This window comes from Eptesicus fuscus, chromosome 18 (assembly GCF_027574615.1).
Source record: "Eptesicus fuscus isolate TK198812 chromosome 18, DD_ASM_mEF_20220401, whole genome shotgun sequence".
Taxonomy (NCBI): domain Eukaryota; kingdom Metazoa; phylum Chordata; class Mammalia; order Chiroptera; family Vespertilionidae; genus Eptesicus; species Eptesicus fuscus.
The window spans coordinates 24,038,512-24,065,372 of record NC_072490.1 but is presented as its reverse complement, the minus strand read 5'-3'; the positions used below and the strand labels follow the sequence as shown (position 1 = coordinate 24,065,372).

The 26,861-nt window shown below is 49.8% G+C and overlaps 1 protein-coding gene across 1 annotated transcript in view; it reads right to left on the bottom strand.

The window, feature by feature from the left end:
* RFTN1 (raftlin, lipid raft linker 1) overlaps window positions 1-26,861 on the bottom strand; it is a 174,086-nt gene that overhangs the window by 32,550 nt on the left and 114,675 nt on the right. The window contains exons 5-7 of the mRNA XM_008156721.3: window positions 19,636-19,930; window positions 11,177-11,380; window positions 1,893-2,008 (exon numbers count right to left, since the gene is read on the bottom strand). Of these exons, the coding sequence (XP_008154943.2) occupies window positions 1,893-2,008; window positions 11,177-11,380; window positions 19,636-19,930 (615 nt within the window). The remainder of the gene's footprint in view (window positions 1-1,892; window positions 2,009-11,176; window positions 11,381-19,635; window positions 19,931-26,861) is intronic.

Genomic DNA, 26,861 nt, shown 5'->3' with positions numbered 1-26,861 from the left:
GCCATCCTTTGAGAACCACTTTCTTAGATGGTTTTAGATCACTGCTATCAAGTCATCTTTCTTTTTAAAAAATATATATTTACATTGACTTCAGAGAGGAAGGGAGAGGGAGAGAAACATCAATGATGAGAAAGAATCATTGATTGGCTACCTCCTGCACGCCCCACAGGGAATCGAGCCCTCAACTCAGGCATGTGCCCTGACCGGGGAATCCAACGGTGACCTCCTGATTCATAGGTCGACACTCAACCACTGAGACACACCGGCTGGCTCAAGTCCTTTTTCTTGAGGAAACCACAATGCCCTCCCTTCACAGCCATGTTTATGGGCAGACAACAAGAGATTGGACACCCATCCCCATGGCTGCCAATCGCTTCTGCACATGTATCTGGTTTGGGTGCAGGCATGCATGGCCTGCTGTTACAACCAAGTGTTCAGAGCGAACTGAGTGTTGAAACTGTTTTAATGGGGTCAAGAGCCTCAATGGCTACCCCTGTTATTTCATATTTTACCACCATCTGGAGCCTTCACTCTACCACGTGTGGTGGGCTGGTGAACTGCACTGCCCCATCTTGTGGTGGAGGAAGGCTAAGGTCCCGAGAGGGGATGTCACCTGCCCTGGCCGGACTGTGCATTTTAAACTGGGCCTCGCTTCCTTTGCACCCCACTTTCAGCTTGGGGCCCACTGGGACCAAGGTCAGGCGGAAGCGACAGGGAGCCTGATCCCAAACCAGGTCATCATCTGATTCCTCACTTTCCTCACTACATGTGCTCTCAGGACTCCGTGCCCGACCCCAACAGGCCATGGGTTTCTGGAATTCCTGTTTCTAATTAGTACAGTTTTTCTCGGTACTCTGTTGCTGCCGCACTTGCAAGCAGTTATTTCCTATCACTGCTCCCGACTTCCCTGCTGCAGGCTTAAAGGCTGAGTAACAGTGCCCTTGGGGTGCCCCACCCCAACACTCAAGTGAGGGAGTCACTTCCCAAGGACACCAGGGTGTGGAGAGCATGTGCCATCACCCCTCACAAAGACCTGCACCCACCTCTGTCTCAGGCACAGGGAGCAGGGTTTGCAGGGGCCCCTCAGAGCGACACCATCTCTGTGTTCTCCCAGGGCCTGCTGAGGGCATCCAGGAGCCGGCCCTCTGTGTTCAAACAGCTTCTTCTCCTTATACATCCCATTTGCGGGGTGGACAAGAGCGGAGCCTAAAAAGTCCATGCCTCCATAGGTGGAGAAGTGCCTCCAAAGATTACACCACGAAGTCTCAGAAACAAACCAGCTCTTCCCAAGTCCCAGAGAAGCGTGGCTCCAGGACGCCTCTGCCCACTGCAATGTGGTTGCCTAAGGGGTCAACATTTCCTAAAGACGTCCTTTAGCACTTGATGAGTTAGGTTACGACTGGGACCCAACCTCTGTGCCTCAGTTTCCTCATCTGCCAAACAGGAGCAATGACGGAACCTACCTGATAAGCTTACTGTGAAGATTAAAGGAGCATTTGGGTGCCACCTTCCTCCCAGGATGCCTGGCAGATGGGGCGCCCACGAGGATGCTGCTTTTATCAGCACGGAGGCCACCAACTGCGTGTTTGCCTCATGTATGTCCCTTAGAATTTTCACTTACGTGCAAATCAATGAAAGAGGAGTCGTTTCCCACCGAAGGGTCCGAGACACGTAGTGTGCTTTTCCTACAGAAAGGGAACCACGGGGCCCATCCCCCAACGTGATAAAGGAGGAGCAGGAAAAGACAAAAAGGGGTCCTGGTAGGGTCCACCAGGTCAAACGGCCTTTCAGAGGAAAGCCACAGCTGAGCGGCAGCCACGGGCAGACCCAGCAAGCGAATAAAACCATCACCGTCCGAACAAAAGCAGTGCCCCTGCCAACCCCACACTTACTTCCAGGACCGTCCATTGTTCGACAACAATAGCATCATAGCCCGGCATGGTTTTGCTATCTTCTGTGGAAACAGCTTCAAAGATGAATACTCCATCTGTCAAGCTGTGTAAGGAATCTGTTGGAAAAAAACAGAAAAAAAGGGTGGTGGTGGTTCTGTAAAGCGTATGTGGCAGAAGCCTTACAAGCAGCAAAGATTTTCACTGCATTCATTAATAATCCCAATCAGAACATCTTTTCAGCACGTTAATTAAAGGAGGCACACACCGCCATCGAGTCTAGCCCCATCAGAGTGAATGAGACTAATTTACCTCGCAGTTTTGAATAATGTCCTTGATTTTATGAGCCCAAATTTCATTGTTAGCAATCACCATCTGATTTCACGCGTTTACCTTCCTTTCCACGCTCCAATGTCAGGATGCACTGGGGAGAACTTACTCAGGGCAAAACACAGCCATTTAGAGACAGTTTTTTAGAAGAAAACTATATTTAGGTGAGATACTTTTTTTTTTTTTTTTTTTTAAAGCGGGGATAGATATGACACACCAGATCTGAGCTTGTCAGAGGCATGCTAGTTGTGCTGATTCTTGGAAGTTCCCAGGATGTGGGCTGCCGTACAACAAACAACTCTTTAGGCAGCTCTTGTCAACAGGCAGAATTTGGGGGAGGGCAGTTTTCCCAAATGATTTATCACTGAAAACATCCCCCTGGGCATTGCTTTAGTCCATGGGCCAAGTTCTGGGTTCTGTATAATTCAACAAATGTACGCTCCACAAATAGCATGATTCACGACTGTTTTGGGCAACGAGGGTATAAAGAAAATCACAGCAGGGTCCCTACCCCTGCAGAAGACAGTAAGGGAGGAGCTTTCTGCCTTTTTTTTTTTTGAATGGCTCCTAATGCCCTAGATTCATTGAGATCAGAGACTGTGGGAAAGAGGACTGGACATAGAAGCAGGTGGCTTGGGTCCATGCTTTACCAAGATAAGTGATGTGATCCCTTTGAGGGACTTGGTCTCTCATCTGTGAAATGTGGTGGAGGACAGAGACTCCCTCCTGGTCCCTGGATTCTACTCTACAAACCACTGCTCAGTCAGACTGCTAATGGACTGACTTGTGGCCCCCACACCCCAGCCCAAATCCTATGTTGAAACTCTAACCTCCAAAGTGGCTGTATTTGGAGATAGGGCCTTTAGGGAAATCACTGAGGTCAGAAGGGTGGGCCCTAATCTGTCAGGTCTGATGTCCTTATAAGAGGTGGGACACTAGATCCCTTCCCCGGTCCTTGCACAGAGGAAGGGCCATATGAGGACACAGAGAAGGAGTTAGCTATCTACAGGCCAGGAAGAGAGGTCTCACCAGCAACCAAATTTGCCAGCACCTTGATCATGGGCTTCATTTCAAGTAAGATCCCCGGGGTTAATCAATACCAAGCTCCAGTTTTTATTTGTTTCCTATCCTGAGAATCTGTTATCGAACAGCCTTAGCAAAACTTCTAAGCTCTCGTCTGCTCTGCTAAAAGGCTTCCCCCTAGGTTTGTCCAATGCCTTCCTAAGAGACATTTTGCAAAGGTGACCGGGGAAGAACAGAGCTGCTCTTCAGCTGAACTACAAGAATTTTGGGGTCCAGGACAAGCATGGACCATAGTCTAGCTCATCTTGAAAGTTGGGCCCAGCTGGAGCCCCAGCTGCTTGAGACCAGAAGATGCTCAATGATTCCTCTGGGAATTTATTCACACAGCACAAATCCCCTTGAGGCTTCTACAAAAATATGTTCTATCCAATTTCCAAAATCTCTACCTACAGATGTCCTCAAAGGAAAACTGCCAAGCCCTACAAGGTGCCTACCATGTACTTTACATAGTCAAGTGCCCAACTTGGTCCAACTTGATCCAAACAGCGGGTGGTTAGCCTGCCAACGGCACTGTGCTGCCGAGTGGAGGTCCAGATGGGGAAGAAGATGCTGTAGCCAGTCCAGACTTCCTTTCCCATCCCTGTCTGGCTGCCCCTTCCTCCTGATCGCAGGCCTGGGAGGAGGGCCGTGCGGTCAGCGGGGAGAGGTATGCAGGCCTGGGCTGGGAGAAGGGCCATGCGGTCAGTGGAGAGAGGTACAGCGGCACTTGGGGGCATGAAGTAGGAACAAGCCAGGCCCTTATCTCCCAGCCTCCTCATCCAGCCTCTGCCTTCCCACCTCTCAGCCCGCTGCTCCGCTATCTCGAATCCAGAGTGCTGATTCACCTACTTAACTCCGAAGCAAGCTCAGAGTGGCTGTCACAATTTGGTCATCTGTAACAGCAAAAAAGTCAATGAACCACAGAGAGCAGACAGCTGGGCTTTTAAACAATCCCGTTTTGACGGCTGTGCCCACCCCCGTCTCCTCATTGCCCCCTAGCTCAGCCTCCGCACTGGGTATAAATAGCTCTATCTTGGAGTGAAGGCTCCCGATGCAAAAGGTTAGCTTGCCCTCCATCTCTGGAAAACACTCCATTATCACTGCATTTTTTATAAAAGTAAAGCCGCTCCCCTACTGTGCACGGAGAGCTATTCGCCCCGGTCCTGTATAAATATTTGATGCTGGTCTTTTGGCAAAAGGCCACCTTAACACTCCAAGCTTATGATTTACAAGAAGGAAGTGGGGAAAGGAGATTTGCTCTATTATCCCAGGAGGTAAATTCTATGAGGCAGCGGCTCTTCCCCTGTAGCCTCTGACACATTAACACTCCGTCCAGCAAGCTAACCTGCAGGCTCACCCGAGGTGCTATTCTTCCCCAACATCTGGCAGGAAACGCACACACCATGACAAGTGGTCAATGTATGTGGTCTAGGAAAAAAAATGTTATTGTGCTCCTTTTAAGCAGCTCGATTGGACTGAATTGTCCACACTGGGGCAGCTGGCAGGACAGATTTCCTTGGCTCTCTGAAAGCCCTTCTCCCCATCAGGCACTGCATGGTGCTCGTGGTACCACCTCGGTTCCAGGAATGGCACGCACCTGCTGCAGGACCGTAATTGCACATGTTGTCATACCGACCTCTAACCCCCCTGCATGTAATTATGGATCAACCAATGCTGGCTGATGGTGCCACGTTGCTTCCCAATCACACTGCAGCTGATCTGACAACAAAAAAGCAAGCCGGCTTGCTGCCTGTCCCTGTTTCTCCAGCCCTCGCTGCTGCTCTGGGCCTTCCTTCCTTCACTGAAGCAGCGAATAACCTAGGCTCCTCTTCAGTTACAGTAAGGGTTAGCCTGCAAGTCCAGCGCCATTGAACTGACCGAGGAAGACATGCTCTGAGTCACTGCCTTTGCGTGTGAGGCACCCGGCCAGGCACAGTTCATGGCTTCGCACTGAGCCAGTTACACGGGTTGATCACCTTAGGATCTGCACAGTTTTCTATACATGTGCTCTCCTGCAATACAATGTCCACTTAAGGATATGCTATGGTCCAAGAGGAAATGCACTTCATGTGATAAGTGAAACCTACATTATTAATTGGCTCCTCGAGAGAGAGAGAGAAGCCATGCCTGGAACCACCAGACCAAACGTTCTTGGAGACGGCCGCGTTCCAAGGGAGCGGCTACTAGAAGCAGCTGGAACAACCTCACTCTCCCTCCCTTTCCATTCCCTCCACCCCTAACTCTTTGATCCTCCCAAGATGAACAGGGCACATAGGACCTGTCTGAGGGTTTGAAAGTATCCTATCTAATAAAGAGGGAATATACTAATTGACCATCACTCCGTAACAAAGATGGTTGCACTCACAGTTGAGGCCAAGTTCCCATAAGGAGCCTTAACGAGCAATCAGCAGGGACCTGAAGTTACGCCCTCCCCCGCCCCTGTGGGGCTTGACAGGGGACTTCAGGCTGTGCCCCCTACCCAGTGGGGTTTGAGGGGGGACCTCAAGGTGTGCTTCCTATCCTTGTGCTGGGCTAGGGGACCTCAGGCTGCTCCCCCCATCCCAGCACCAGGCCAGGGGACCTCAGGCCGTGCCCCCCACCCAGCGGGGCTTGAGGGGGGACCTCAAGGTGCACGCCCCTGCCCAGAGGGGCTTGACGGGGGACCTGAGGCTGTGCCCCCCCCCCGCCTGGCGGGGCTTGATGGGGGACCTCAGGCCATGCCCCCCACCCAGCAGGGCTTGACAGGGGATCTCAGGCCGTGTCCCCCACCTGGTGGGGCTTGATGGAGGACCTCAAGTCACGCCCCCCACCCTGGTCTGGGCTGGGGGACCTCAGGCCACAACCCTGTCCTGGCGCCGGGCCAGGGGCCCTAGGGCTATGGCCCCTGCACAACAGTGCTTGACAAGGGTGGGACTGGCTGGGTCTGGATCTAGCCCAATGGCGCAGTGGGGGGGTGGGAGGGGGCGGCCGGGTCTGGGTCTCACGCGATTTTGAGGTGCATGTGAGTGGGCGGGGACTTGACTCTGAGTCCCATGGTGTGCCCCAGACTCTGACAGGAGGAAGGTTTTCATATACATTTTACTAATTTTCTTTCATCTCTGACACTTCTATTATAGAGAAAGGGCAAATAGCAATATTAAATTATTTCCTCTAATTAATCCCCTTTTAATGTGCACGAATTTCGTGCACCGGGTCACTAGTGTCTGTATAAAATATATGTCTCTACATGTATTTAACTCGAAATATGTGCATGCCTTTTACATGTATACTTTGCAAATATAAAGTCATGTAGGTTGTGCTGGGCGTCAAAAAAAGGTGGTATAAATACCAAAGGACACTTGGACTTAGAGGCCCCAGGAAGACAATCGTTTCCTGTCAGAAGTGCTTAATTTATCAAGACTTTGGGAGTGAATTCCACTTAATGGGAAAGAGAGGCTGGAGAAGGTAAGAGAGATAGGTAAGATGAATGTCCCCGAGAAGCACTGGCCGGACAAGCCCACAGAGCAGGACACTGTGCCGGAGAAGAGGCCAGGTTTATGCCAAGCAGTCAGGGTCATGCAGAACGACTCTTCTAAGTGGAAGAGCAGTGAGGGCGTGGTCACCACGGGCTGGACATGTCGTTGGCCTGCATTCTGGTTTGGACAACTCACTGCCAAGGCCATGTCTGAGACCACGGAAGACATCTGAGTATGGGCTGGGGAAAGGCGATACTCCCAGAGGGGGAAGGAGTGTGGGGCTGGGAGAGGTGAGGGCAGGGGCAGGGGCAGGGTCATGGTCAGGGGTGGGGAGGGCCAGCACAGGTCAAGGGCAGGGCAAGGAGAGAAAAATGAGGACAGAGTGAGATGGGGACAAGTGGAGAGCAAAGAGGGGACAAGGCAGGGTGAGGGTAGAATGACAGAAATGCAGAGCAAGGACAGGGCTAGGGGACACAGGGAGGGCCCGGGCAGGGCAAGGGGAGCTGGTGGTGGCAGCAGCAGCCTCAGTGGCCACAATGGCAGCAGGGATTCTGCTGGCCTGGACGCCCTGGGTGAGAAATCAGGTTCCTGGGTGGGTCTTCAGATGGTGGGCAGCCAGCTCCGTCTCACCCTGACCCGACTCCTAGTGCCTGCCGACTCCTCATCACAGCAAGCTCAGCAGAGGGTCTCCTCCCCGCCTCTTCCGCCCTCTAGAAGCGTCGATTCTGGCCTCTGTCCCACTGGCTGGAGTGTTTCTATGTGCCTGTCTGCTCTGCTGTCTGACCAGCCCTGGGATCCATCCACACTGCTGGCTGGCCACCCAGGTCTCGCTCCTTCCCTGAGGGGGTGACCCTGAAGCTCCCCATCCTCCCCAAGGGTCACCTCTCTTCTCTCCTCCTCATGTCCCTTTCCCCTGCCCACACCCTTCTTTCTCCCTGCCACCTCCTTGCCTGGGCAATGACCTAATCACTCCGTGCCTCCGTGTCCACAGCTGTAATGCAGGGATAACAACGGCCTCCTTCCCCGGGGAATCAATGAGTTGCTATGTTTGAACTGCTTAGAGTAGCAACAGCACACAGTACCAGCTAGGTACTGGCCGTTAGCATCATCACGCTTTGCTTTCACCTGGGCCTTAGCTTGCCAGGGTCTAAGGGCACAGCCTCCCCAGCCCAAGACACCTGATCATTCTGAGGACAGGAGTCCTGGACACCACGGACAGAAGCCCAAACCTGAGGACCAGGCGAGTCTTTCCATGTCCTGGGGAGCAGAGCCTCGAAAACAGAAGCTGGAATCTTAACTGCGTAATTCAGGCTGAAACATCGCCTTGTTTACGGGACAAAGTTCTCGTGAGTTCTCTGACTCTGTGGAAAATAATCTGGAGTACAAAGACGCATGCAGGAGTAAGACGGGTGCTGTTCCAGATGGCAAACAGCTTCAAGATGTGCTTCCAGCTCTATTTGTAAGGACGCTAATTGCCTTCTTAGAAACAGGTTCCTTTTCTAATTATGAATGCCTTGCCTTTTTTTTTTTTTTTTTTTCAATTCTGGGAAAAGAACATATGCATATTTCATCCTTGGCCAACGAAAACCTCGGGCTTTTCCAGACCAGACACGCCCTAACCCACTGAGCATTATTCCCAAGTCACACTCTCCCTCCCGCCAGAAACACACAGGGTGGAATCGGGTTTGAATGTTGAGAGGGCTTAAATGAATTCTGTTCTGAGAAGTTTGCAGCCGTCCCCGCGACAGAGATGTATGTGGCAGCGCGGGTGGAGCCCTCGCCGTGGGCAGCCCCGCGGTGGAGATGCCACGGGCTCGGTGCAGGCTCTCACAGCTGCGCTTGCCAGGGGGAATTTCACCTTGTGTCTTCAAGGCAGGAAGGCTGGACTGAATGCAGCTAAAGCCAACAGGGGGACAGAACAGCATTTCAAACACCCGAGTCAAATCGGAAGAAAAGTCTGTGTGGCTGGACTCCAGGTTGAAGAATAGGGTGAGGAGGAGGGGAGGAGACTCAGTCTCTACTGCCAAAGCCACAGTGGCTAGAGAGACAATGGATGGCACTGCGAACTTTCAAGGTGACCTCTTGGCTTCAGCTTGCCCCTGACGTGTGCGGGCAGTAAGGCCAAAGAGAAAAACGTCTCTTTTGACTCCCCAGTGCTCCGAAGGGGGAGATTACCAGTGGCTGGCTGTGTAGCTGCCACCTTCGGTGCCTCCCTGCAGCTTTAAGATGTGAGCACAACTAACCATCAGTTCTTCCCAAGGAGAAACGCAAAACTATGGGTGGCCACAGGGAGCCTCCGGGAGCACCCAGAGGAGATAAAAGGGGCTGATGTGACCACAATCCAAGATGGGAGATGGGGTGTCCCTGCAGGAAGCAGGAAGTGAAGAGTTCCCCCCCAGTGCTGATGAATCAGGGCTGTGAACATTTCCCCCAAGCCGATGCCACTGATGTTTTATGGTGCATCTCAGAACAGATGGTGACATTCTCTAGCTTCAGGGGACGTTGCAAGCACCATGGAAAGCCGCCTTGTATTCAGGGACGTTACCGACCTTGCTGCCAGAGAACCGAACGGACTCTTCCTTAGTTACATCCACGCAATGGATACTCTAGCACTGTACTGTCCAATACACTAGCCACTAGCCACATACAGTCCTTGAAATTTATTAGTTTTTTGTTTTTGTTTTTTGTTTTTGTGTTTTTTTTTTGGTAGAGAGAGAGGAAGAGAAAGGGCTAGAGAGATAGAAACATTGATGAGAGAGGAACATCATTCATCGCCCCCCACTGGGGATCAAGCCACAAACCGGGCATATGCCCTGATTGGGAACTGAACCGGCGACCTCTTGGTGCCTGGGTTAACCACACTGGCCGGGCAGTCACTGAAATTTAAACGAATGAAAATGAAATTCTAAAATTCAATTTCTCAGCCCTCCTAGCCACATTTCATCTGGTCATTAGCCATGCGTGGCTACCATACTGGACAGCACAGAAATAGAAATAGAATATCCCCGTCACGGCACGAAGTTCTATTGGGACAGCGCCGCTCGGGATGTGTTCATGATGAGCCAGTCACCTTCCTTCTGTCATTCACCCACCGCACAGGTGGCTCCGACCACTCTACCATCCGATGCCGGCTGCTGCTATGCTATCACATTAACTTAGCTATTGCTATTTCTCTAGTAACAAGGGAGGGCGTCCCAAGTTGAGACCTGTCTGTGCTGTAGTGTTCTAAGGCTTTGGGTGACATGTAGAAGGTACATCCAGAATGAAGACTGATGTCTCTTCTGTGTGTGTTTGCTGACATGGCAAATAATGTAAAATCCAACTCCATTCCTGCCTTTGCTAACTCTTAGAGAGAAAACGACTCAACAACCCAGATGCTGCGCTGTTCGTGGCCCCGCCACCCCCCGCCCCATTCCACCCCCCACACACATACACGTTTTGCTGGGATTAACAAATTTAGTGCAACATTTCACTTACCTGGGAGTCCTGCTGACTGGCAGCCCTCAGGATCCACAGCGGCGGGCTAGTTGGCCCCACTCCCCAGTTGCCTCCCAGCTTGGATGCACCCTAGTGACTCAACTTGCCTTTGTGTTAACCCCCAAACCCTCCTAATTGCTTGACACATTTCCCCAGGCTGGGCAGACTTGCTCTCTGCCTTCGAAAAGCTGACACCAGCAACGTTGCCACCCCATGCAACAGGCCCCAGAGACAACCCATCATTGGGGAGGGAGTCCTGGGTGCCACGAGACCCGGGAACAGCACGTGTCCCCACGGAGCTTGCAGGAACCAGGCTGTTCAGCGCACGTCTCTGCTGCTAATTCCGAGGTGCTGCTACCGCTACTCCAAACTGTAAGAGTGTCTACAAACAATTCACACTTTCGGAGAGGCATGATCCCAGGGGGCAATTAACAAAACCGGGGGAAAAAATCTTTTTCAAAGCCTTGAAAAGCAACACAGATGGAGACCACCGCCAGTGAAACAGAATCACGCCTCTGTCTCTGGCATTTCAGAAGAGACCTGGCTGACCCCTGGCGAGGTTGAGAGAGAGAGCATAGGGGGCGGGCTTTACGGAAAACGCCTCGAGGCGTGTTCATGGGAAATCAAATGCAGCACGTTTATCAGCTGCGGGGTTCTCTGAGCGAAACAGGCTCTGAAGATGGGCTAACACAGTGGTCGGCAAACTCATTAGTCAACAGAGCCAAATATCAACAGTTACAACGATTGAAATTTCTTTTGAGAGCCAAATTTTTTAAACTTCTTCTAACGCCACTTCTTCAAAATAGACTCGCCCAGGCCGTGGTATTTTGTGGAAGAGCCACACTCAAGGGGCCAAAGAGCCGCCTGTGGCTCGCGAGCCGCAGTTTGCCGACCACGGGGCTAAGAGGACAAGAACGAGAAGCAGAGTTCTCCAGGGCCACCCGAGGGCTGTGGGTTCCATACCATTGACCAGGCCGAGGTAGAAGATGGCATTCACCAGCACGCCTCCTTTCCGGAAGTGGTCGCTCATGTGCTCCAGCCAGTTGGCATCCAGACCGCTCACTGCCTGGCCGTTCGTGGAGACCCGGAGAGGAATGCTGACCGTATAGTATTGCCGGCACTCCTGATGGCTCTTCGGTTTGTTGAAAAGGGCGAAGATCTCCATTTCTGTGGGGATTTGTAAAGGGGGCGGGGAGACGAGAGTTTAGACAGTGATCAGAGCTGCCTCATTGGGTCTAGTGGAATCTCTCAGCAGCCTGAGACATGACATCAGAGGTAAAATCTCAGTGAGGGAGCGCTGTTGCCAGACAATAAAACCCCGATTCCAAGCAGTGAGTTAGGAGTGCCCTGAAAGTGACATGGCCTCATGAACTTCAAGTGGTGACTTAAGTTTTGAATCGGGCATATAATGTTATCTGGAATTACTCATTTGTGCAGATAGGTGTTTGAGAGAAGGACAGAGTAGAGAGTCGGAGAAATTCACACAAAGGTGTTTTGAAAGAAAAAGCAGACATACTTGGGCGAGAGCTGGTCTGAAAAAAAAACACACACAAAAAACAGTCATCAATGTACACAGGCACATAAAAGCAAAAATAGTGCCGCAATTCCAGGAACCCTGTCCACCCCTCAACTCGCTATTTATAAACTGCAGTGGTGTTTCCTGGGGCTGAGCCCATAATACTTAATCAAGCACATCAAAAATACATCATTGATATGTAAAAATAAATACGTTCCCGTAAATGAGGGTTCCTGCCTGGAGTGGAAGGTCTGCTCAGCCAGGCAGGCAGACATTGGTAGGGGAACGGGAGGGGGGGGGGGGCGCTAAACTTCCTGTTCCCTCCTTTCTAGCCCGGCTTTTCAAAAATCAATAGTCACCACCACGCGGCAGCTGACCCGCGCCTGCCGTACGTGCTGCAGGCCACGAGTGAGCAGTACTGGCCTCCGCAGTGAGTACCTGGAATTTCCATCTAAGTCCGAAGGTCTATTTTTGTGTTTCTCTTTTAGTCAGGCAATCAGGGTTCACCCAGCTTAAAAAAAAAAAAAAACCCGCTTCCACAGGCTACTCAGGCATATGCATTGGTTTCCAAAAATATCTGTTTCAGTAAGAAAATCCCTGCCCTTCTTTCAAAGAAATATTTTAAAGGCCACAAACATTAGCAAAAAAGACAAATGTCACCCTCACGCTCCCCGCGGGAGACACCTGGCCTACGCCCACGCTCTGAGACGCTGTCGCTGACCTGTCCGTATTTCATAGTTTTTGCACTAGCCAAATAAACAGACTCACTTTCCTTTATTCGAATAAATGCATCGTAAAAGGAAACTCTGCTTCCAGATCATAAGGGAAACAACTACCACTTGCTATAAACAGGAGGGAACGATGAGGCACATTAACGCCAAATATGTCCATCCGTGTAGCATCTAAAATTATCTCACATAGGAATTGTATTTTGGACAAAGGAAGTCTTTTCGCAGCCCCATCTGAGCCAGCATCAGCAGAGATCTCTGGGGAGCAATGCTGGGCCGTGAGCCTTTGTCATCAGCAAGAGTTAAGCTCCACGGGTAAGGCGGGGGCGGGGGGGGGGGTCATTTCCTGGTATCCACTGGCTGGGACCAATTAGGAAAGGAAAGTGCCCATCTTCACAAGCGGCCACCTGGATTTCAAACAAGCACCTCTGGCCTCTTCATGGTCCGCACCCCAAATTACCTTTCTCAGCCCGCTCGCCTGACTCAGGGAGCTGTCCCAGCCAGTGAAGGCTTTCACAGGATTAAGTAGGTCTCGGCGTACAAAACTGGCCACCACTACACTATTTCGTGACCTTCAAACACACACACACGAGGGATGGGGTCAAGCAAAGCAAGATTTGTCATGGAGGGGGCCCAAGCAATGCATTGGGGCCGGGGGAGGGACAGGATGTGAATGAGATAATCAGGCATTTCCCAGCCCTAGGTGCCAGGGGTTTAAGTAAAGAGCCAAAGCTACAAAGGCAAGAGGCTAAGCAATGCTCAAATGAGTCCTTAACTTCATCTGGATTTCTTCAGAAGCAGAGCCTGCTAAGCCTTTGGGTGCAATTGGTTATCTGGGAAGTGATCCCAGGAAACAGAGTGAGGGGGTAGAGGTGGGAAATGGGGGAAGAGATGAGGGCCAATGAAGGGTGCATTAACTCAAGGGTTACCATTCGGATCATACAGGTTCAGTTCCCCTCCGTTGCAGTACAGAACACACCAAGGGGCAAGCCAGCCAGGGCTGTTATCCTCAGGGACCGAGGGCCACCCTTGAGGCATTCATCCTGGGCGTGCTGAGCCTGGGCCCATCCAGATTCCTGGAATCTGAGGCCATTCTCGGGGACAACTGCAGGCAGAGGCTGAGAAAGCTGTCCCCAGGGGACTCCCAGGTGGGCCAGCGCAACAGCCACGATAGACGGCTATCGTCAAGCACGAATACATAGGAATTACAGAGAAATCCCAGCCTTTACATGGGAGGAGTGAGTGGGGAATTTGGAAGTGGCCAAAATCCAACACTATATGACAACACCCGATCACACAGGATCCCCCCCACACACGGCAAGACAGAAACACAACTTTCCCCAATGCGAAACAGAACAGAAAAAGGGGAAGGCCGAAGTGAGAAGTGAGAGTGCGGGGTGGTGTGAAGGGAAGGTAGGGCCTATCACACATGGTGCAGTGGTAACAGGGCCCCCATCTTCCCATCTGGACCCTCCCCAGGGTGGAGGACCGAGGCCAGAGACAGAAATACATTTGTCAGGAAAGGAAAGGAAATGCTGTTGGAATCAAGAGCCTCCAAAGCATTCGCAGAAATGAAATATTGGGAGAGACCCGATTTCAGATGCATAACCCTGTGGTAAACTCCGTCCCTCTGTCTCCTTGGCCACAATCCTCTCTCTACTCACGTGGAAGCCAGCCAAGAGAAACTGTCCCTGAATGACGTCCTTTGATGTTTTAATATTCTGATTCTCCGAAACACATCCTCACATGAGCAGGCACCAGGGAGTCCAGAAAGAAGCCCCAAGTTTGTTTAACGTTTCTCAGCTGCTCTGTGACTCACGCATGACCCCAGCTGGAAGACTTTTCCAGACATTGGACAGAAAGTCCCAGAGGAGGGAGTGGGAAAGGCATTGTTTCTGAGAATGTTCTGAGAATGGCTGGAGACCGGGCCTGGCAGAACACTGAAGAAGCATCAAGACTGTCTTATTGTGCCTGGCTGGCGTGGCTCAGTGGTTGAGCTTCGACCCTGGAACCAAGAAGTCACTGTTTTGATTCTCCGTCAGGGCACATGCCTGGGTTGTGGGGCTCAATCCCCACTAGGGGCATGCGGAAGGCAGCCGCTCGATGATATTCCTTTCTCATCTCATCGATGCTCCTATCTCTCTCTCTCTTTCCCTTCCTCTCTAAAAATCAACAAAAACATATTAAAAAAAAAAAAACAAAGACTGTGTTGTATTTCTATCTTGTCTTTCTCTTTCCCCCTTGTGCCGTTCCGATCCTCTGTGACAAGGAGTGTCCCTGTAATAGGACAGGTGATGCACATGTGTCTGCTGATGGACCTAAGCCAGATAATGCAGGAATCTGGGGGAGGGAGAGGGGGTGTGGGCTCGCTGGGTGCTGCCTGTCTGATAGCAGCCCACTCTGGCCTTGCTGAGCCCCCGGGGAGCAGGGAGGAAGGAGGCAGATGCCCAGGACTGAGGCCTGCAGCACGCAGTGGGACCTTAGGTATGCGGTGGGAGTCTGTGGCCTGTCTGCAGGCAAGGCCCCAGAGAGGCGGTGACTTGCAGGCAGCAGCGGGGCTAGCTGGTGCTCCAGGAGTCCTCCAGGCTGGAGGGAAGAGAGAGCTCAGAGTCTGGCTTAAGGCACGGGGCTCCAAGGGCTAGACTGGGAGGAGGAGGAGGCTGGTGAGTTAGCTGGATGGGAAGAAACAAGTGGGAGTCAGACTTGGCCTGGTAGCTGGACTGAGTGGGGGCTAAGGTCTGCTGAGGTCATGGGCAGGGGGAGCTAAGCCGAAAGGTTTGCATTGGGAAGGCAGGGCTGTGGGCGCCATGGTGGGAAGAGAGGGCAGGGGGCCTTGGGCCTGTCCAGATCCCTCAATCTGGGAAAAGGCTGCTTGAGGCTCTGATCAGGCTCGGGCACTAACCGCAGGCACCTCTGTGTGCCAGGGCAAAGTGTGGGCACCACTGCATACACGGCACGCCACGGAAACCCACTGGTAAGGATAACCCACTGCAGCCACACGCACACACACTGTATCGACAAGGCCTTTCGCCTTCACCATCTCATGTGACTCTCCCAGTCTCCATTGGTTCTGTGCCCAGAAACCTTAAGTGGATCCCCCAGAAATCACAAGCTGGTAAGTGGCAAAGCCAAGAGCCTTTCAAACCCCAAGCCTGGGCTGTTTCCCAAATCTAACAAGAGGCTAATGTCATCAGTGCACAGAAGGCGGGAGCCGAGGACGGCGGGTGGGAGCTCAATAGCTGTTTGCTAATGGGCTGAGTGAAAGGCCAGAAAGATGGTGGCAGGTGGCAGATGTGGGGGGGGGGTGGGGGGGGGGGGGCAGGACCACGGGGGAGAACTATCCTGGGGGCACAGGGAAGGGAGGGGCCACGTATCACTCTCTCCTCTCACAGTGAGCTGCCCGCCAAGGAGGCCTGCGGACTACAATCCCCTCAGCCGAGCAGTGCCACGGAGACCCCTGGCCCAGGTTTCTGCCTGGGACTGTGAGCATTGGAGTGGGCACAGGGTGAGAAGGGCAATGCTTTGAAGACACTGTATTATTTCAGTGACAGCGAGAACAGTTCCAATTTGCGCGAACCTGTCCGGCCTCCTTGCTTCTGTGACCGAAGTTGCAGCAACAGAGATACTGAGGGAAGGACAAGGCAGGGACCCTGGAGGCCAGGAGAGAAGTAGCAGGTGGACATCGGCGACACCTTCCTAACCTCTCCCTGCACGGGCCTTCCCACCCAGCCTGCTTGTTACAAAGGAAGAACACAAGCTCCCTAAGGACAGAGATGCCTCACAGGGGGCCTGGCCCTGCTCTTCTGAGCAGAGCTGCCTGGGGCGGGGGCGTGTGCCAGGGAAAGGGGAAGTGTCCTGGAGCAGCCAGGCATGGGGCGGTCCCCGCGCCAGCTCAGGTGATCGCTGCACAGTGAGGCCATCAAACCGACAGGAAATTCCCCCGGACCAGGAAATAAAAGTCAATGAGCAGGAAGAAAACCACATGATGGGCCTCTGAGGGGGCCGAGTGGGCACATGGCATAACCTCTGGGCCAGAGCCGCTGTTCCCTGGAGCCTGTGGGGGTGAGGAGGGCGCAACCAGCTCTGTGTCTGAGGGAGAATTCGCCGGCAAGCCCTATCTGAGCAGCCCCGGCCCAGACTGGCTCCCCTAGGCCTCCTATAAAGGAAATAAATTAACTGAGGAGAAAGAGGGGGAAGGAGGGAGACTCCCTCGGGTCTTCTTTTAATTGTCTTGCTGTGATTGCCTATTTAAGCCCACCTGGCAGGAGGAGGAGTAAAAACACTTCACCCTCCTTAGGGGGCCCTGAGAGGAAGGCAAGCTGAAAGCTGAGCAAGCAGCAGAGAGGGGAAGCTTATGGGGGGCGTTTGGGGGTGGTGCAAGGAAAAGAGTTCCCAAGACAAAGATTAGGAGAGAGGCTGCGGGGAGATGAGGGCCATGAATGACCAATGCGGACAGAGTCCCTGGACATCTGGCCTTCAAGCAGGCCGACGGCTGAAGCTATGGGATAAAATTTAACTCTATGCGGGCATGGGAGGCGACTTTCCTCATCTGTGAAATGGGCACAATAACAGCATCTTCTGTCATATAGCTGTCATGAGGTGCCATCAAGAGGACACACAGGAAGAACTGAGACCACTTAGAGGGTCATCACCATTGTGACTGTGGTCTGTCCATCCCCCACAAGGCCATGCACAGGCACTAGTAACCCCTGTGTGTTCATTCACTGCTGAAAAGACACAAAGACTCATTTATTCCACAAAGAGAGGAAAAGGATGACAGTGAGCTGTCTACATTTCAGGGACCTGTGGCCTCCTGAGCAGAGAGGTAAGAGTCAGCCTCATGTCTAGACAACAGACAGACAGGTGTCCACGTAGTGAGATGGGGGGAGGTGCGATAACACCCTCCACAGCTAACATTCCCTTCCACTGTTTTGTTGACCATATCCAGACACACATGAACCCGTATTCCCCGGCAGGAACTAGTTTTCTAGTGGAGAATGGGGACCTGAGGAGATGACACACAGGCCAGGGCACGCTGGTGTTCAGGGGTCTCTGGGTGTTCTGTGACGGGGGAGTCTTTGGCTAAGGGAGGTGAACAGTCGCAGGGCAGCAGGAGGCACCTGGGGCAAGGTGGATCCTGGGACAAACCGCCGCAGTGAACTCTCCCTGGGGTCAGACACAGAAGGCAGGACGTCTGGAAAAACTCTTGGGGAAAGGTGGATTCTGGAACAGGAAATATCTGGAAACTCCTGAGGGGAACCTCGGTATGAACTGCCTCCTTTCTCAAAGCCAGGGTTCCATTCAGAGCAACCTGTACCCCAATACTCACAGCTCACACTTAGGAGTCAAGCAGTGGCAAGTGTTTCAAATGTGCATGTCATTTAACCTTCCATCAACGAACTATTGTTCTATCCCTATTTTCCAGGGTAAGACACAGAGGCACAGAAGGGTATGTTGGCCAAGACTGCCTAGCTAGCAGGTAGCGGTCTGGCATGGAAACAGACTCCAGGTTCCTAACCACGGTGCCACCTGCCTCTCCACAACTCCTGCCCCCTGCCTCCCACCCCCCGCAATCTGGATTGTAGAGAAGGGCTCCAAGGGGTTCGTCTTCCTTCTCAGCGTGCACACACCCAGCCCATCAGCAATGAGCGGATGGAGGTTTCTGGAATAAGACTTGGACATTCATTAGGAGGCATACACAGGGTCTCAATGTGCTCTCAGCTACTCTGGAGGGAGCAGAAGTCTACCTCGAACAGTGAAAAATCCCACGGACAAAGAGCTCTACGGCAGTACCTAACGGGGATCTGGGCCTCGAATAAACAGAAATCCTAACACATCCAAGAACGGAGGCAGCGCCAATCTCTCTCCCTCTAAATCAACTTGGCAAATAAGTCCCCAGAATGAACCATCCCACAGTGTTCTTTTCAGGAAGTACTGGCATAACAAAAACCCCCCACACACTTCACCTTCTTTTCTATTCTCAAAGCACGAACCACTCTTCATCATTTATTTAAGGCTAATTTCAAGAATTAGTAAATAAATAATAACATTAACCAGGGAGATGATCCAGAAAGGCGAAAGAGAAAGGCCTCCTAAGGCTTGGGGTCGCCTCCTGTCAGTCTTGTTACTGATTCACCTTCCAAAGACTGGAAGAGGCCGCCCAGCTCATATAAGTACCTGGCTCTCAGGAAATGGCTAGATGCTAGGTTTCCTGGAGAAAGAAGAGGAAAGGGAATTGTGGGGAAACAAAGAGAAATATTACTGTCTATAAACTGAGGGCCCCAATAAATCTTGTGAGTCTGTTAGGATATTACACAGGAAAGACCAAGTAGAGAGGTGAATTGGGATGGTGGCTAGGCCTGCCTGGGTTCACATGCCGGACCTGCCAATACCCAGCCTGGACAGAGATTGACTCTCTCAGCCTCAGTTTACTCTGCTGTAAAATGGGCCATACTAGAGCTCACCCAAATCCTGGAGCTATCGGGAGCATTAAGAGATCGGTCATATAAAATGTGTATTGGCACAGGGCCTGGTACACAGGAAGTAGTAAAACATGTCGGCGGCTTCTACATTGTTGTGTTGTTATTTGAAATCCCCAACCCAAAGTGCATGCTCTCATGGCCGTTATTATGTGATTAAGAGGATTCACATATCGGCCAAGTGTTCTCTGCCTGGTGCCAATCTGTCCACCCAACTCCCTGAAATCTGGCTGTTTCCAGCCTAGTGAGTTGAGTCACCAATTTCCCGCACAAGGTGTCCTCAACTGGCTTTCCTGATTTCTTTCTTTAGGCAGATATTTAAAATAAGTGAGCCCCAAATGGAGCCTCTGCTTTGCATGGGGGCCGGCACGATAGCACTTCCTGTGTTCCAGGGGGGTAACTCAAGGGCAGTGCAAAAAGCACGTGGGTGAAATAACTCAAGTGTGAGAATCCACTTCAAACGGGCCCATTTTGGAGCAACTGCGAGTCCATTTGGTGTGGTTCTGCTCCCCCCGGAAGTCACAGCTTCAGTAAGTCCAGAGGCCCAGAAAAAGCACGTGAAACACTTTTCTCCTGTTTGATGGGTGGCGCTCTCTACGTTCTCATTCCATTTCTTTTTCGTAAAATGCCATGGGCATTCCCGAGACGCTGTCAGCCTCTCTTCCCTCGGGCCAATAGTCCCTGTGCCGACATACTTACTTCCCGAGGGCGGTTCCCCAGGCACTTCGGACAGGTCCCCATCCGGTCCATCCAGCGTCTTGGAAAAGTCTGCACCGTCCCCCTCTTCCAAAGGCGAGCTGGGCTGTTTGGCGGTGATGGGTGTCTCCCCTCCTGGGCCCTGGTTTGGCTCTGGGCTTCCATCCACCGGTGCTGGAGCACCTGGGTTCTTGTCCCCACCCCCCACCGGGGGGCTGCTGCCTGCTGAGTTCACAGGGCAGTGGTACTGAGGGATGACACTCACGAATTTCAGGCCCCGACTGGCTGCCTCCTGGACCTGGGAGGCAAACAAAATGAAGAGAACCGCGTGAATGGAATGCTTTACCAAAGGGATGCTCTACACAGGAAACATCCAAATCGCCTCAGCATGAAACCTAGGGAGCTGGCGGAGGCACCGTGTCTAGGCAGTACATGCACCCCAGCCCTGGCCTGACTGGGGGCGGAGAGCATGGGCCTTGATTTTTCTAACCACGGGAAAACACAGCATGGAGCTGCGAAGAGCTGGGATGACCTGCCTTTGAAACACTGTACTATTACTTTTATTTTTATTTTATTTTTCTAAGAGGCTAGGAAAGGGTCTAAAAGGATGAGCTGAAACAAAGAGAGTTTGAAAGAGGAAGTTCATTTGGTAAGAGTTTATTTTTTCACTTTTTTTTTTTTTTCTGATGAATCACCAACTTCCTGCCAACCAGGCTACTGTATAATCCAGTATGCCTACATAAGTACATACTAACTACCTGATGACATTTTATGACCCAAAGAGCTTCCTCTTTTAAACAATTGTTTTGGCAGCGAAGGGCAGAGGTGGGGAGAATCACCACTGTGGGAGAGCAGAATCCCACGTTGCCACAAGAGGGGACACCTGCTTGGGGGTGCTGCTGGTCCCCGGTGAAGCTGGAGGAGCCGGAGACCACGCCAGGCCCACAGGTGCTGCTCGGGCAGATGTATGATTCTGCAGGCCATGGTCCACACCATCCAGTCTAGGTAATGGGTAAGTTCCTTCTCACTTTCTGAGCCCACAAGTGGGGGCCTAATGGCCACGTAGAGTATTGTGGCATTTTAACTCTCCCTAAAAAATTCTCCCAGACAATTGAACGTAGTAGTCATAAGTGAAAAACAAAACAAACCATAAAAGTAATAGCCTAATAAAATCAAGCAAGAGCCAGCCAAAACTAGAAGGTGAACTTTAGGGGACTTTCTGGGCAAGGATGCTCGAATAAATCAGGAGGTAGAGACCTCCAAATTGTGGTAAGTCTTAGTCACCAATCCCTAAGTAGATGACCTCAGAAAATCCTGAGACCTCTGCAGTGATCACCCCCATTTGAGAATTAGTAAGAAATACCAGCATGGAGTTACTCTCTCTTGGGGAGGAGCAAGTCTTGGCAGCTGTCGTTGGATGAACCACCCTAACTTTAAGCAGAAGGTCGTTTTAGTGCAATACCACACATTCTAGAAGACAACTTAGGGCAGATGCAAACATGCAGTCCAGTCTTTTCTATAAAGTCTAGCCTGTGCTGGACACAACAATAGCAATAGTAGTAATTACCACTTACTTGTCGACCTACTATGTGCCAGGCACTGACTGCATTAGGCACTTTACATAAATTGGTTTTGTTTGAAGGATGACTAGGAGTTCACTAAATGGGAGAAGGGCAATGTAGATAGAGAGAAGGAAGGATTACCATGGGCAAAGGCTTGGTGGTGTACAACATCCCGATGTATTCAAGAAACTTCTCAAAATATTTCTGGAGCATGACATGAGACGCCAGGAATGCCCCGGAATGAGGTTGAACTGGAAATCACAAGGGCCATATCATGGATGCCAACAAAGGCTCTCACTTCATCCTGCAGGCCAGAATATCCCCAACGTTCCCACTAAGGGAACTCCAAGAGCAGAGAACAGTGGAGGGTATGAGAGCAAATAACAAGATTTCTTTGCTCATCTTCTATCTTAAACACTAACGAGCATTCTGTATCCTGAACTATAGTTGTACACAGTATCAAAACTTTAAAAAAACATCCCAACCCAAGCCTTCCAGGGAAGTTCATGTCTCAGGAATATGAACCATCTTTCTACATAAATCTTTTTTTTTTCTCTCTCTCTCTACATAAATCTTTGTCTGCAGCTCTATGTACTTTCTCTGGGTGGATTCCTGGAAGTGGAATTAATGGGTTAAGGCAAGCATGTCAAACTCAAAAGCTAACACGGGCCAAATAAACGAGGCATGCGGCCTGTGGGCCGAAAGTTTGACATGCTTGGGTTAAGGGATTTTAACTTAACAAAGGCTTGACACAGGCTGCCCAACTGTTTACCAGAAAGGGTGAGTAGTCCTTCTTAACCAGGGAAACGGCATTTAGATTTTATAAAGACCACTGTTTGGCTAGACCCTGGGGGCCGTGACACTTCTGGTTTTCTACCCTACTCTAGCACAGGCACCTTCTGAAAGTCATTTGACTGTTTGTCAAACTGAGCCATGTTTGTTTCCCATTCACTCATTTGTTCATTCATAACTGTTACTGAGCAAGGCTCATGTGCACGATAATGGTGAGGATTAGGTCGTGTTTAGCAGGATTCATCCTCAGCCACCAGCTCTTACCACTCTACACTCCAGTAGGTGACCTCCTGGGTTTAACCACTAGGCATATGTTAATGATTCCCAAATCTGAACTCCACAGCCCTAATTTTTCTCTGGGGTTCAGACAGACACGGCTGGTGATCACAGCTCACAGCGTCCACCAAAGACCTCAACTCTTCAAACTGGCATCTTCCTTAGCTCTTCCCTTTCTCGAATCCCATGTACACACTCACCACATCCTGCCAGATTTATGCCCCCATGTTTCGGGACTACCTCCCCCATTCTCCTTATATCTGAGATCACTTTATTTAGGTGCTCAACAGCTGGTGCTGGACACCACTGTTACTTCAAGCTACACCAGGTCTTCACGAGCACAGAATCAAATCAGCATGGAAGATCAAATCATGAGTACCCATGTCACCTGGGTTACGAAATTCCCCACAAAATTTCCCTAACAACTGTGGCTTCTTAAAACAACTGTTAACACTGTCCAACTTCTACTCAGAACTTTAACATGCATTATCCTAGGCCTCAAATAATACCTTACAGGAGAGGAAATTGGTCAACCATCACAGGGCTAATTCACAGGTAATGCTCAGGTACGACTCTGAATATCCTAAATCCATCCTGAAGCTCCTTCAACAATACCACTCTTTCTATTTTATATAATCCAACCTGTGCCAAGATGCCCAGCTAGATACTATTTTAAACTGAAATAACGCTCTTACCCACCTTCTTCTCGTTTCTGCTGCATTTCATAAGCACCCCACCCACAAAACTTAAGGGAGTGATCATTGCTGGTGTAGGCACCAAATATTAAATAATACCACTTCTGATGGATCCAAGACTTCATTCAATTGCTCTATAATGAGTAAGAACAAATTTGATGGTAACTATATTTTTCTAAACCTAAAATCAGAAATCTCATGATGTGGAAAAAGACTTATTTTTTTAAAAAAATTATTTCTATTTACAAAGCCTCAATGCATTGTAAAAAATAATCACCTTTGGGTATGTATTTGAAGCATCATTTTCATTAAAAATAACAACAGACTATTTGGATAGTCCCGGAAAATCTAGAACATACTGTTTGCTACTTTACTTTCAAAATGAATACCATGTTGCAAATAGTAAGTGTACTATATATACCAGTCTGGTACACTTACTTGTGTTTTAGAGTACATATATCAGTCAGGGTGAAACCAGTCAGGGAGAAATGAGACACGGGGTGGGTTTAGTAAAAATGAAAGCTAATGTAACATAGAAAAAGGGAGCAGAAAAGGCTCCTGCTGACAGGTCAGTGGGAATTGGGAATACCCACAGGTCATATTAGTGTAGGTCAAGGGTCAGAGATAGTGTAATACCATTTCGTCTGAATCCAATGAAGAAGGTGTCATGGTTAATTTCATGTGTCAACTTGGCTAAATTAGGGTGACTAATTGTTTGGTCAACACTAGTCAAGATGTTGCTGTGAAGGTATTTTTCAGCTGTGATTAATTAACATCTACTCTCCAGTGACTTTAAGTAAAGCAGATCACTCGCCATAATGTGGGTGGGCCTCGCCCAATCAATTGAAGGCATGATGAGCAAAGACTGAGGTTCTCCAAAGAAGAAGGAATTTTGCATGTAGACAACAGCACAGAAAAGCTACCTGAGTCTTCAGCCTTCAGAGTCAAGATGGCAACATCACTCTTACCTGAATCTCTAGCCTGCAAGATGGCCTTACAGATTTTGGACTTGCTAGCTGGCAATTCCTTAAAATACATTAATTTCAAACTCAATCTTTCTCTCGATAGATAGATGATAGATAGGTAGATAGATAGATAGACAGACAGATGCAGTCATCCTTCAACATCTGTGGGGAATATTTCAGGACCCTTGTGGATAATAAAATCCACGGATACTCAAGTCCCTTATATAAAGTGATAGAACAATTGCATATAACCTATGCACAACCTCTCAGGTACTTTAAATCATCTCTAGGTTACTTATAATACCTAACACAATGTAAGTGCTATGTAAATAGTTGTCATACTGTATTGTTTAGGGAATAATGATTCCAAAAAGTCTGCACATGTTCAGTACAGATGCAACCATCGTAGGCCCAAGTACACAGCACACATCAGCAGCAACGTAACATTTTCCCCCTGAATATTTTCCATCCATAGTTGGTTGATCCTGCAGATGTGGAATCTGCAGCTATGGAAGGCCTATTGGAATCCTATTAGTTCTGTTTCTCTGGGGAACTCCAACTACCCACGAGGAGAGCAGGTAAAGGGAGTGCGATAGCCCAGGGCAGGCGGATGGAGGTCTCTAAATCTAACCCTGCTTTGGTGTGAAATGAAGAGAAGGCTATGAGCTCCCATAAGTCAGTGAGAGAGCATGTGCTCCAAACAGAAACAAGTCCACTAAGACTTAATCCGGTATCGACTCAAGGTCCCAGGGGGGAGGCTGGAGGTGTAACAAGAGAGCTGACAACTGTCACTGTTGCCCAGGTGAAGGAAATGTCCTCACCACCTTTTGAGGTGGGGGAGTGAAATCTTTAATCGGTAGATTTCCTATCTCCAAGGCGTAGCCAGTTTCTAACTTTGTGATACACTTAATGGAATCCCTATAACTAATGAGCTAATTAATGCTGGGAATCAGAAACTTACCGACTTTTTACAACTACAGAGCGGTGCTGCCCTTCGTGGTAGTCATTAGCCAGGTGTGGCTGTTTGAATTCAAACAAAATTTAAAAATCAATTTCTCAGCCACACTCGCGCCACATTTCAGGTGCTCAGTAGCTAGTAACTAGTGACACTACAGTACTGGACAGTACAGAAATAGAACATTTAAGTCATCGCAGAAATTTCTATTGGATAGTCTTGTTATAAAGCATAATAAAACATAAAATACTGAGCAGTAGAAACAGTTTTCAACAATGATCTCAGAGACATAAAATATAAGGTAAAGACCAAGACTCACACACATCCCACGTATACCCAAGACCACTCTGACCCTCCCTCATAACTCTGGGGTCACCGTCTGGGACGGCTGACATTTAAAGGTGTTTGCGGATCCATGACATATACAAAGAGCCCACAAACAGAGGCATGTATTGTGTGTCAAGAGTAGGCACAAAAATGCTGTTCTGGGTTGCACAGTTACATGTGAGTCTTTGCGGTGAATATATTATCATATGCACACAACCCTTCCCATCTTTTATCACCTAAACTCTTGTACAGCTTTCTGAAAAAGGAAGGTTCAAAAATAACACCGGTTTTTAGCTCAAGACTGAAGCTGTCTTTAGTTCTGACGTGTTAACACTTAGCTTCAGGAACTGAAAGCTTTACCAAGCACTGCTGGGTGTTTAGCTCCATTGTGGAGCCCCAAGGAAAGAACATGTGGACTACTTGGTGGTGTGGTTTTCTCTTTTAGTGACTGACAGGTCATGGAGTGAGCCCTGGACAAGGAGTCTGAGACCTAAAGCTTTGGATCCAGCTCTGCCACTCACTAGCTATGTTGTTTAGTCAATGATCGACTTATGTAAGCCTCAGTTTCCTCATCTATAAAATGGGGATAATAACATCCATTAATTCATTCCATAACTATTTTCTCAATACCTACTAGGGGAAACTAATAGTGAGCCGAACAGGCACTATCCCTGCCCTCTTGGATTTTGTATGTGTTGGTCTCATTCAAGGGTAAGTGAGAAACTCTGAAGAGTTAATGCGGTCCATCTTTCTCAAACTGTCCGTGCTCAGTTTGAGGGACTGCTACTTGGCAGGGCTCGGGTTTTGGGGAAGAGGTATTTCTTTATTCTTCTCTGCGATTAGGGTTTATTTGGAGTTCAGGAAATGCTGAAAGAATTGAGAAACCTGTAAACTCCCTTAAAAACAAAAGGAAGAGGAGGGGCCCATTGTTTTGGTGGGAGTAGAGAGTGAACCCATCCTTTGGTGGCTCTGTTCAAGGCAGGCATTTCTGACAAAAGAAGTCTTATTTGCCCTCATAATCCATGTTAACTGACTCAGTTCTTTCACTTAGATTGTGCCTATAATTTCACGATTCGGTAAAAATGGAGTGCATAGTAGTTAGAAATAAATAGGGCTGCCCAAAGATCTTCAGCTAGCCCTTTGGGGCCCCCCCTGAAAACCAACCCCTGTGTCAACAGTCTAAATAAAAAAACGCACACAAAGTGAACAAGGAAGGAAAGGTCTATCTGTGAAGAGCAACCTAATGGTACCTGAAAGAGCACCCAACTGGCCAGCAGGGTAGGGCCAGAGCTGGACCTGAGGAAGACCTGGAACCAGCATCTCCAGCATGGTCAGGAAATTTCTCCAAGTTATGTCCTGCTATTTTTTTATTTGTTAGCATCCTTCTTCTTATCTAAAAACAAGTTTCTCCAAATGGCAGAAAATGTGGCCATTGTCAACTTCTGAATATTTTTGCTTATAGCATAGCTACTGCAGATAGAATGTCCTAAACTTCCTGATTATGCACAGTAAAAAGATCCCAGGGGAGGCCTCTGATTGGCCCAACTTAGGTCAGGTGCCCACCTCTGGGCCAATCAGTTCTGACCAAGGGCAGGGTGGCTCCCATGGAAACCATACAGATGCACTGTGGCAACAAAGCAGCTCTGAAGAAGAGGAA